The sequence below is a fragment of the Protopterus annectens genome, chromosome 14.part0, assembly GCF_019279795.1.
Source record: "Protopterus annectens isolate FY-2018-M chromosome 14.part0, PAN1.0, whole genome shotgun sequence".
Lineage (NCBI taxonomy): Eukaryota > Metazoa > Chordata > Ceratodontiformes > Protopteridae > Protopterus > Protopterus annectens.
In genome coordinates, this window is record NC_056748.1 from 92,258,657 (window position 1) to 92,271,907 (window position 13,251).

General features: G+C 39.3%; 1 protein-coding gene across 1 annotated transcript in view; it reads left to right on the plus strand.

The window, feature by feature from the left end:
• Positions 1 to 1,963: 1,963 nt before the first annotated feature.
• The window catches only part of GFRA1 (GDNF family receptor alpha 1), a 1,444,022-nt gene continuing 1,432,734 nt past the window's right edge, over positions 1,964 to 13,251 (plus strand). The window contains exons 1-3 of the mRNA XM_044055824.1: positions 1,964 to 3,561; positions 4,723 to 5,010; positions 8,765 to 8,848. Of these exons, the coding sequence (XP_043911759.1) occupies positions 3,522 to 3,561; positions 4,723 to 5,010; positions 8,765 to 8,848 (412 nt within the window). The 5' untranslated portion in view covers positions 1,964 to 3,521. The remainder of the gene's footprint in view (positions 3,562 to 4,722; positions 5,011 to 8,764; positions 8,849 to 13,251) is intronic.

Genomic DNA, 13,251 nt, shown 5'->3' on the forward strand with positions numbered 1-13,251 from the left:
ATACCAACTCTACGCCAGGGGGAAAGGAAATTGAAGGAAAAAGAAATTGCTATGCATTGCCAACGCCCCCCAGTGAAAGAATAAAATAAAACACGCATCGCAATTAGTCACTCGGAAACCATGGCTATAGGTTCATAAGTGTGTACTAGGCTAATGGCCCTGGAGCCTTTACAAGCCTAGCCCAAAGATGTGCCCTGGCATTGTGTAAACTCAGCCCTGACGTTAGAGGACTACGCGGGTACCTCTAATCTATCCAAAACAGTTAAAAAGTACTACTCACGTAAAGTATATTACATAAGTTTGACTTCAGTTCACAAGACACCAAATCCCTCCCACGTCCCATGCATGCCATTAACCCAAATTACTACAAATATCTACTCGCTGAATAGAATAAGTCAGGGCTCGATTTGTGTGATACATGAAGTATCTTGTATTTTAGGATCCATGGTTCATGAAACGCGTTCCCTAATCCAAGATTAAAAACTATATTACACGACAGACTATCGATCATCTCTGTCTGCTGATCGATTGGTTTGTTTGTCCGTCTGTCTACCTATGTTTCAATCTATAGTTTGCTTAATTTATTGGCCACAGGTCCTCTAACTCCGAAACATATAGTAGTTTATGTTATTCTTTGCAAGGGAAATAGCAGTAACACCTTAACAGCCCCCACCCCCCAACATTTTATTGTATAATATTGTGCAACGGATGGCGATACAAAGCCTCCTTACAAAGTATAACTAAAAGTACTGTTACTGCATGCAGTTTTGTACTTGTCCATAGGCAGTACATATTTAAACAGCTTCGTTAAGCACCTGATAAATAACGATCTCACATGCACAGCAAAGAAACTTAGACACTCATAATGATGCTGCATCTGAAACCAGCTGCACGTTCCAGTCCAATACAGTAAATGTTTCTTTATTTGTTCATTTATCGATTGTTTAGCTGGGCAGCAGAGTCGGTCAGTTATAGAGCTGTGCAGGGATGCATCAGCCTTCAACATCTGTCTTCTCTTGGCCATAGCTAATATTTATCAGCCAAGCTTTGGGGTACCCCTGTTTTGATTTCTGGTGCTCCCAGCTAATGACTTTCAAGTCTGGCCGCCGGTTGTGAAGCATGCTTCCACTACTGATATAGAAAATCAATTGAAATGAGCCTTCATGTAGTCTCTTCTGCTGTAAGTTGATCACCAGGAATGTAACTCGAGTTTTTGTGGGTGTTTAGTGCGTTACAGAGCCGTGGTGCACGCAAAGTGACACGAGGAGAGAGCCCCAAACTATGCATGTTATTCGGTACTGTGATAAAGTCATGATCCATTTGAAAACCTGTACTTTCTATCTCTGCTGAATGTTACTTCCAGCAGTTATGGAAAATAAGATTTCAAATATCGCACTGAGTAGCTCACCATTATCTGACCGTAGGTTGTTGAGGCAACATACAATGTGAATCATGAGGGCAGGCAAGCCCCGCGCTAACTCCAGATACAATTATGCTGACAAAGCTAAATTATCTCTCCTGTTTTAACTAACATCAGCAGATGCTGTCTGGTTTTCATTTTACATATTTCCTCCACGGCTGATCTCTAATCCCCAGACCCTATTTGCCTGGAGGTCATTAGCGGAGTGCCCTTATGCTTGTTTTTTCATAGACAGCTCGTGCGTGTGTTATGTATACACACACACGCACACACACACACACACACACACACCGTATAACACTTCTATGCTCACGTCCCACCCTCTCTCCCTTGTCTACCCCAGCGTCAGACAGACAGAGAGACTGACACAGACAGACAGGCGCGCGCGCACACACACACACACACACACACACACACACACACACACACTTTGGTAGCTAAATGAGACTGAACGGGTCTTTGGTAAGCCACGTCCTACATTTAAGATCTGAAGCACATCACTATCTATTTAATGCCTTCCCCACTGTAGGACTGCTAAATTACAGCTGTACAGGGTGTTCCCATACACTCTCTGTCTCCCTTCTCTGTGGTTTTCTGTTAGCTGTGGCCAGTCTGTGCTGGCGTCCATTTCAGAAACACACCCGATCGTTTAAAATCCAATTTCCATTGTTGCACTTTTACCTGTCGGCTGGAGAAATGCAGTTAAGGTCTGTTCTTGGGTCACAGGACCCCTCACCCAGCCTAGTCTGTAAATGTGACGTCATGATCCAGCAGGGGAATGTCGTCTTCGGATTGGGTGCCATCAAGGAAAGAAAGGTGGTGGTCGCCCTCCCCATCAGTGCACTTTTTGTGTATTGACTTGCATCTAGTTGGTCAAACTGCAAATCTCCACTTCTGCGTAAAAGAACTTATTTTATAGTACAAACCTCTTTCTGGTGTTACCACTTTAGTAAAGCAGTCTTCACAGACCTTCTTAATTTTATAATGCAGGAACTAGCCTAGTGGGGGGGTTTCATCAGAGTCCTTGCAAAGTGAAATGGATTATCTGGGGAAGTGCTGAGCAAAAGACGAAATACTTAATTATGTCCTCATCCAATGAGCCAGATGGATGCAACTAGACGGGATGAACAAGCTGTAAAAACAATATTACTTCGGTTGGAGGTTGGCTGATCAAAAGCACAATTCTAGGACCATTTTTGTCTTGCATTTCTAGCGCGCAAGGTGAGATTACCTGCTGCAACACAAAGGTGCGGTGCTGTCGGGAGTCTTGCAGAAGTTTCTACTTGGTCATACTGCGAAGTCTCTCTAGCGTTAATTATATTATTACTACACGTATTATTTTTGTAGCAATCATCACTCTGTGAAAGTCTGATTTTATCTCTTTGACTGCCCTAGGGAACACGCTGGATGTGTAGCAGCACCGGTGATGGAAGTGTAGATACTGACATTGCTGGAGTGGCTGGAGAGCCTAAACGGAAATTAAGAGGGAGATAGTGAGTGGGATACTAATAATAACCAGTATCTTGGAGCGGAGCGCAGTCCCAGGCATTCTCAGCCAGCCAGTCCGACCCTTGCTAATAAAGCCTGGAAAGTAATGGACACTGCGGATATGAGCTGGAGCGAGCGCAGCAGGAGCAGCAGCGAGCTGGTGAGCTGAGCAGGAGGTCTCACAGCTCAGTGCACAACTGCGCACAGGCAGTGGGGGATCGGAGGGAGCTGGTGGGCAAACTGCATGGATATACAGCCAGAGCTGGATTGGGGGACCGAAGCAGCACCACTAAAGACTGACAACCTGTGTCGGAAGACCCTTGGCCACACAATTTACACGATCACTGCAGGGCTACTTGCACTTCATCCGCTGGCTAGCTTTTCACCTGCGTTTTCCTAGGAATTAGCTGGGACAGGACAACAACAGAGGGATTGCTATACGCGTTCCATATACTTCTGATTACTGGAATAAACTTGAGGGATTATTTTCTCGACTAGCTGGATCTTAAATTATTGTTGCTGTACACTTGCTTTGGAGTACGTGTGTGTTGAAATCCATACAGGATAAGGAATACTGTTTACCTTTTCTGCTGAAGACGGCATCATCATCAAAATGTTTTTATCCGCCTTTTACTTTCTTCTGGTAGTAATGGGTAAGAGTGATATTAACTTCTTGGCCATTTTAATAAGTCCTTTGTATTATATCAGAAGTAATTTATAAATGATCGCAAGGAAAGAATAAAGGCTAGGCAGTAATATAATTAGGACTTTGGACTTGGTGTTGAGAAAGTAAACGCGTCTTACATGTACAGTTAACAGAAAACAGAGAACTATCGTTGAAAGGATCTTGCTTGATGGGTGAGAACAGGGTCGTGGTAAGCGCTGGTGAAAGTTTGAGGACCTATGTATCACACACACACACACACACACACACACACACACACACACACACACACACTGTTGCTATATACTGGCATGGTATCACTTGCGTAGAACTAAGTTTCTGCATGTCTACTTGTACTACAAAATGCCAAAGGTCAGTCTTCAGTGGACAGTGGAAATGATCGGCCTGAGGAAGGAAGGCTGTGTAAGGAAGGCAGGGGAAAACTATAGAAAGTATTTAAGACTGCATCTTTAGATGTTTGTGCAGCAGATACAAATCAGTAAATGGCATGCTGGCTCTGCATAATCAATAATTCGCCCTGGTTTCGGTATCAGGCACACAGGTTTACTGTAGCCAGACTCGCCTAAAAAGTCTAAATTTTCCTGGAGTGTTATTTATATTATTATTTATATATTTATTTAACGCTGTTTTGTGCCGCTGTAATGCATAACAAATGACCCAAGGAATTTGTGGTGCAAGTTCCCCATACTAAAGGGGTGGCGTAAGCCACAAAACGATGGGCTAGGCTTGTAAATGCCCTCGGGCAGATAGCCTAGTATGAACCTATGCACCTATGAACCTATAAGTATATTATATCGGGAAATGGCAAGGGTCACAATCCTCGAATTACAAAGTCATTGGATTAAACTTTTGTTATAGAGCAATGGTCTGCCACACTCCACCAGTCTCCCATTTCTGTGTGTCACCTCGCTCCAGATTATAGGTTGAAGGGGGTTCCTGTAACAAACTCATGAAGTGCATGCATGTACATCTTAAAACCAGTAATTAAGCACTGTGTAGAAATCTGTATACACACACACACACACTGTGGCGTTGTATATCTGAGATAAGATAACCTTACATTATCACATTCTGTGCACACAAGTGTAATGCACCCCATTTACCTTCACCTGTTCTGTTTGTTGTTTAGATATACTTCTGTCTACGGAAGTGAACAGCATGGACTGCGTGAAAGCCAGCGAACTGTGCCTGCAAGATCAGAGCTGTAGCACCAAGTATCGAACTCTTAGACAATGTGTGGCAGGCAAAGAGGGCAACTACAGTAGCATGGTAATTGGCCCTGAGGCCAAGAGCGAATGCAGGACTGTAATGGAGTCGCTCAAGCAGAAACCCCTTTACAACTGTCGCTGCAAGAGGGGTATGAAGAAAGAGAAGAATTGTCTGCGTATTTACTGGAGCCTCTACCAAAGTTTGCAGGGTATGTGTCGAGCTGCTCTCTGAACATCTTGTAATAAGTTGGAAGGGATTTAAGGTCTCATCAAACTAGTTCCATACCTATAAACTGCACTTAGTTATTGTGGCGTGGATGTCCAGGAGTTTGACTCAAATTATAGGTCTGTCCCTTTCAATCCCTCCTAAAACTGATGACTTTGGAGAAAAGGGGCTGAATTGCACTTAATAAACAATATAACAATAATTAGAAAATATATATTAATTCACTCTTATTGTGCGAATGTCTCAAGTTGATAGTAATAACATTTTAAAAGTGTCTCTGAATGTCCCTGATTATTTCTGGATTTGCCCTTGATTTTGTTGAGATTTGTCCCTGATTGCTTGGGAATTATGTAATATATGTTATGGACAGGTTCAACTTTAACTCTAGGTTTCTCCAATATGTAAAGTAGCATACCGATTTTCTAAATGGGCTGCTGTGTTGTGTACCCCCCTCACAAAATAAATAAATAAACAAATAAATAAATAAAATATCCAGGACGTTCTGTAGACTTTTCTGAAGTGGCTGTACCTATCATGCATATCCTGATCCCACCCTAAAATAAACAAACAAACAAAGAAGTAACTAAATAAATAAATACATAAACCAAATAAATGTTTTATCACGTAGTAAATAGCTTGCAGTGTGATATTCATTGACCTTTACAGCGGTACCTGCTAACATGAGTAACTTTAGATAAAGTAAGTCTGGAGTAACAAACAGCTTCTAAAATTATTTTAAGTCTGCTTTAATCCTCATGGGGGCAGTTTAAATCATCACAGAAAAAAATCGTTGTTCAGAATTGTTTAACGTTGTTTATAAAGAAGATAGCAGAAACAATGCAAAGTCATCTCACGTTTGGGGTTAAGATGGTCATTACTTTTCATTAGTTATTTCTGGTTAAACCGGGTAGACTGAGACTGATTTCTGGATGCCCCAGAAAATGTCTTTTTCGGTTCATTTACTCCACCTGGTTTGGCAAGATGTTCTCTATGTTCTGTTTTCCCCTCGCTGAGAAATGCGGTGTGTGTGTGTGGGGGGCTGTGTGTCTGCGCCGTGTGTGTGTCTGTGTGTGTGTGTTTGATGGCAGGGGATAGTGGTATGGATCATATGAAATATGACATCAGGTGATGCTTAATGATAAAATAAACCAGGCATCTCTAACCCCCTCATCATACTGTGGCGCGGAAGGTTTGTACTATGGGACAAGTCCTAACATACCTCTCAACCTCACAGCACAAGAAATCCGAAGAAAGCCTAAACTACTGGGGGGGGGGGGGGGGGGCAAAGGCCCCAAGGTAGCAGCAGATTTTTAAGCATTGCCATTATAAACTTAGGAACTTGCTACAATAACTTGATTTGTGCTGCCATGCATTTTACTGAAATATATGAAGTCTGGAACTATTTTTTGTCATTATTGAGTAATTTCTTTTTTTTTTCGATAATATCTCTTTATTGTTTTCCATTTACATATCACAACATTTCACATTATTAAACACAGTTATTATGCAGTTGGTAAAACATTAAAACACTTGGAACATATTTACACTATTTACATGAATGCTTTCATGCATTAGTGATGTGACCAAAGGTAAAAACTTATTTTTCATTGTTATTACCCTTCCTTTAGAATATTATTATCTTTTGTTGTGGATTATTGAGTAATTCTAATTCGCAATGATTTGCCAACAAACCATTTATTTTATAAGGAAAAGACCAACATATGAGGCAAAACTCGGGACCTTCTGCGAAAATCTGGACAGCTGAGAGGTATTCACAGCAGACTTAAGTTATAGTTACTAGCTTCTTAGCACCCTCCCCACAGAAGTCAATAGTAATGGTTAAAATGACTGCGCATGTGACAGCACTGTTTATTTACAGATTCCAAATACACTTATTTTAGAGAACAGGAATGTACCTATTTATTGAAACTGGGACTCCTGGGCGACTTTTACCAGCTCCCTACTGAAAATCCCCCAGTTATAAGAAGGGCGTAGCCAGACATGCACCACATACCTAAAGCCATGCATGTTTTTTTTTTTTAATCTCTCCCTGAAACGTTATGGATTGACAAGAATGCAGAAAGTGTCTATAAATCAGTGAACAGTTTGCAAGTAACGCCCTTCTTATAGGATAATGGAAAAGAGTTAGAGTCACGGTCAGCAGAGTGTTGATGGGATGGAGTGAAAGCAGGCATTGTGAGGGGGGTCCGGGTTCGACACCATCCTAACAGTTGCAAAGGCTAGTTTTTTTTAATAACCTACCTACTTCTGCCTCCGTCCCTTAAGCAAATATCATGTTCAGTCACTCTCCTGTCCAAGCCCATGAAAGTATTACATAGGACACTTCAGCTCGGACTGGTTACTCCACAGAAAAAAAAAAAGTTTGCCAGGGAAATAAATCGTTTGCTGCAGCACAGCAGGGGTGTCATACAACATTAAAGCCTATTTTCAATATCTTCTATACCCCCGACACACACCATTACTTATAGCTCAGGCTCGCTCGATCTGTTTACAGGACCTGAACGATTATCCGAAAGGTTTTTTAAGGTTTTACTGTTGTATTGATGATTTACAGACGTTTTAAGTTCATGAAACCCGGTATGAACACAAGAGTGCACGTTGAACTGATGCATACTTTCCAAGAGTCACTATAAGAAACTGGCAATTTAATTCATGCAACACAGTAAGACAGGATGCATTTCAGTACCATTTAAGTCTCACTGCTCTACCTGGAGCCAGACCAGGCGCACCTGTTTGTCTGGACTCATGCACCATTGAAACAATAATATCTGCCTTTGTTTCACTTTTGTTAAAAGTGACACTAGTGAGTCCATTTAGTCAGTGTGCATATTGTTCCCGTTCAAAGTACCGCTGCAGTTCCTCAGGCAAGGGCTAAGAGACTCCCATAAACGCATGTCACTTACCCACAATGGGCCTACATCCATACCTTTTCACAGGGGTTAAACAAATATTCCTAGAAAGAAAACGCAGACGGTTAAACATGGAAATATTGTCAAAATGCAAGCAAAGACCCAGCATCTTTCTTGGTACTTAGATACCATAGTTAAACAGCTCAACTCTGTACCAGGGTGTCTGTTCTACTACAGGCAGTTCCTTATGAGTACAATGTTTGTGTTTGCAACTAACATGTTTTCCTTTTCTGATCATGATGTAAAATTAAGTTAGACAATATTCACTTGCACACGTGTGTATGTGGCTTTACATTTTGTTTTTGTAAGGAACCTTTTTTATTTTTATTGTGATATAAAAATGAATTTATTAGTTGATCAACAACACGTATTAGCTGTTATGTGTGTGTGTTACGAGATTGCTGACACTTCATCTTTAAAACGACAAGTTTGGTGAGTCTGAAAAATGAATCTGTGCAATAGGTGGCCAGTCCATGTTAATGAGCAAATCTAAATAAAATAGTGTCACACACGAAGTGTTTTGTAATGAATGGGAATACAACTCCATGTTATGTTTCAGTGAGTACTGTGTTCTGTAGGTTTACTGAGAGCACCAGAAGCTTCCCAGGTTTGTAGTAGGTCCATTAATTTATTGAACTGGATTTCACTGCCCAGGATCCTTAAAAGACTCGCTGAGTTTTATAACAGTTCTGCTTTTTATTAATGTGTTTAACGATTCCTTTATTTAAGCTTGCAGCTGTCTACAAAGCAGCAATGCTTCTCAGTCTCCAGGAAAATGGTTCTTAACCTACGTAATTCTTCTTTTAGGTAACGACCTTCTAGAGGACACTCCATACGAACCAGCTAACAACAGACTGTCTGATATATTTAGATTAGCTCCTATCATCTCAGGTAAGGAACCTGCACTTCTCTACTGTCTGTGCTGTGTTTTGATTATAGCAGACAGTTTGAAATACATGGTCTGACATGCGCAAGGAACCGTATGAATACGTATATAAAGCAGATAACGGCACTTGACAGAAATCACTAATATTCGATTTATTACATTATAGCTACAGCATGTTACTTAAAAGATGGCAAGGTGAGACAAAGGTCCATAAAGGTACACACGTTGCAGTTTTTTCATTCTGCCTGTAGATGGCACTCCAGTCCCCACTGTTCCTTAAAAAACCCAAACTGAAACCTGGAAAAGTGTTACAATGTTTCTACTGTTAACCTGCACCCGCCTCGTGCTGCACGTCTGCTTTGTAACAGAATTGGGTACTTAGGTATTATCTACAGCCACATTCCGAGCTAGAGCAACGGCTCATGTACAAGCCGGAATGTGGGACACCTAAGGTAGCCAAGCTTTTGGAGAGCACCCCGACACATGCATGCCAGACATTAGTTATTCTCTGCAGTTTTGTTTCGTCGTGAATGCAAAGATCATCCTAACTGCACTGCACTGTATGTAGGTGTACCTGGAGTGGAGGCACTTGTTTTAGTGTGTGTGTGTGTGTGTGTGTGTGTGTGTGTGTGTGTTTGTGATGGGGGGCATATCTTTCAACCTTTTAGCTCAAGACACCTGGACACAAAGTTAAAAGTAATGGGGAGAGGAGGGCAAAGGCCCCAAAACAGAGACAGCTTTTACATACTGTTCTTATAAACTTAGAAAGATAATATGATAAAAGGTTTTGCAGTATCATGTATTTTCCAAAGGACATGAAGTCTGAAACTCAAATATCTGTCATTCTAAATTATTTGCGAGAAAACCACAGATTTTATGAGGAACAGACCAAACATATCAGTCAAAAATATGGACATTCTGCAAAAATCTGGACAGTTGACAGATATGGGGGTAAAGATCTTAGCCTTTCATTCCCAAAATGAGGAACATGCCTTCTCATAAACTGTAACAAAGGGGCAAAAATACCTCTCAACCTCTTAGAGCAAAAAATCTGCGCAAAGCCTAAATGATGGGGGGACAAATAGGGACACAATTTAACTATTGCTCTTACAAGCTTAGAACGTTGATAGAATAATAGGTTTTGCATTGGCATGAATTTTATGAAGGATGTGGAGTCTTAAACTCAAATATTTGTCATTATTTAATAACTTCAATCCTTAGCTATTTACCAGAAATGTCTAGATTTTTTAAGGAACACACCAAAAATATGAGGCAAAAATCTGGACATTCTGTGAAAATCTGGACAGTTGAGAGGTAAATGAATAACAACTTACTAGCAGTTAAAAAAGTAAGCTCACAGGATGGTTAAAATATATTACTTTATACTTGCAAAGTGTTCTTTTGCTGAATTAATTATTTGCAATGCATAATAATTAGAACAGTCTTAATACTACATGTGTGACAGATCCTATAAATATGGAACATCAATGAACATGAACTATTTTAAGAGTAAAAAAATGAGGAGAGAGTGCCAGAAAAGCCTTTACAAGAAACTGGAAGTCTCATACTTCACCCTCAATAATTGAATTAAAAAAAATACTTCTTGAAGTGTGTAACTTAAACATTTTGACCAATACTGCAAGATCTTCTAGGACTAATATGTGGAAAAAAGTGTATGATTTATTGAACAACTAATGCAAATTATTTTATAATCTTCCTATTTTAGTGCACTTGTTTATTAATATTTGATTCTTGTGGAGAATGTCATTGTATATAGTTTAAAATCTTTGTTTAATTTTCTGATTTTATGTCACTCAGTTTGAGAAATGTACATATCTCTAGTTTATGTTTATTTGACAATATTTATCTCAATAAAGTTGTTTAAAAAAATGAGAAAAGTTCTTCATAAATAGGTACACTTGTGCGGGGGTGCACTTTTTAGACGCTTCCTTGAAACATCATATGGGCAGTACTTTGTTTTTCCATACCTTCCTTAACCAGTTTTCTTAATTTAATACCTTCATTCTCTTAAATATGGTATTATAGCTAAGGTGTGCTGAGAGTGTTTACTGTCATCCAACTTAAAAATAGATTTTCAGGCATTTATGCATCAATTATTTATAATCTGGTGCCAGATATTTTTCTTGACTAACATCCTATAATGTTCTCAAGTTATGAGATGGCAGTCTCACTGATTTTTAAAGCACATTTTATTTTGGCACAATCACCTTTGTTTGAGCTAGCAGTGGATCCAATATTTTACATTTTGTTTGTGACATCAAGGACCATTGGACTTGAAGATTGTCATTATAATTTTCAGTAAGTGTACCAGAGTAAAAAACTACAACGCATTATGTTTGGGAATGAGACTGTAGTATTTAGAAGTTAAGATATAAGGTTAGGATGTGTGTGGCCAGAACTTTTGGAACTGTACACAACTTAGCTGACTGCCTGTTTCCTTGGGAGAATATACCAAAAATATTGCATTTACCTCTCAGCTGCTATGATTTAGGGACAGGGCTATGGGTTTGGGCCTCAGATTTATCATTGCTCCTCTTTCATTTACTGATTTTCTTCTGATTTTCCTAACAAAGATGCACATGGTCAAGTGTGTATATATGCTTAAATAAGTAAAACAAGCCAATACAAAGATAGTTTGTTACTGACAGTAAGGGATGTAGAAACTAGTGACCTTCTATTTGATAAATAAATAAATGAATAAATAAATACATGAATAAATACATGAATAAATAAGGGAATACTCCTTTGTTGAGTCTTCTGCTATGATTTCTAAAGGCCAGCACTATGAATGTTAATGTTCAGTGGTTGAGAGGTATGTTTTTTAGTTAATAAAGTGATTTTAAGTAAAACATATGACACAAATAATTGCAAATAATAAAATAAATTGTTCTATGAAATTACTTCCAAATATGTTTAAGGCTTACCTTTCTGTTTTTTTTCTTTTCACTTCTAATGTTACAACGAATAACAATATTTTGAAAAACAATATACTGCTCTTTAGCTGATAGGAAACAATGTAACACATTGTCCATCACTTTGGGCCCTCTTCTGACTCACATATGCCAGTTTAATTCTAATTAAGTTTCTGAAGCTAAACATTTTGTGCTTGCCCTGGTGGGATGTTGTCCCCCACCCTTTTAAAATTAAATCATCTAGGTACAGCCCTACATGTTGCACAAGACAACAGCAGCTAGAATGCAGAATAAAAAACCTGGATTTCAAAAAATGAAATCATATTTCCCTGTACCTTGTACAGGTTGACAGCCATTTGCTTTATAAGTAATAGAATACATGAACCAATGGGAGGAAGTCAGTGGATAGCTCTGTTATGGACCTTGTGACTTCTGTCAATACGATGCAAAATTTCATATATGGATTCTCCATTTTTATCTGTTTAGGCATTTATTTATTTATTATTTTATTCTTTAAATGGATTAGACCACAGGGGCCCTTTTTTAGCTGTAGTTTATTTGCAATTAAGTCAAATGTGATTAAAGACGTACATAAGAAATAAAATAAAGAGGAAGAAATGTGCATAAACAAGGCATAGTTAAGCAACAGCCAAACATAAGAAATGAAGTGGCATAGATGACTGAAAGAAAACATAAACCATTATTTAATTAAGTGGAAATAACAGACATAGTAAGCGACAGTGTGAAGATTGAAATGCAAAATGCGTAAACAGTATATTAATCAGGCACAACAATGACAGTGCATGTACGGTAGTGAGTATTAATCAGGCACAACAATGACAGTGCATGTACGGTAGTGAGTATTAATCAGGCACAACAATGACAGTGCAGGTACGGTAGTGAGTATTAATCAGGCATAACAATGACAGCGCAGGTACGGTAGTGAGTATTAATCAGGTACAACAATGACAGCGCATGTATGGTAGTGAGTATTAATCAGGCACAACAATGACAGTGCATGTACGGTAGTGAGTATTAATCAGGCACAACAATGACAGCGCATGTACAGTAGTGAGTATTAATCAGGCACAACAATGACAGCGCATGCACGGTAGTGAGTATTAATCAGGCACAACAATGATAGCGCATGTACACTAGTGAATATTAATCACACACAACAATGACAGCACATGTATGGTGAGTATTAATCAGGCACATCAATGACAGTGCATGTATGGTAGTGAGTATTAATCAGGCACAACAATGACAATGCATGTACGATAGTGAGTATTAATCAGGCACAACAATGACAGTGCATGTACGGTAGTGAGTATTAATCAGGGACAACAATGACAGTGCATGTACAGTAGTGAGTATTAATCAGGCACAACAATGATAGAGCATGTATGGTAGTGAGTATTAATCAGGCACAACAATGATAGCGCATGTACACTAGTGAGTATTAATCAGGCACA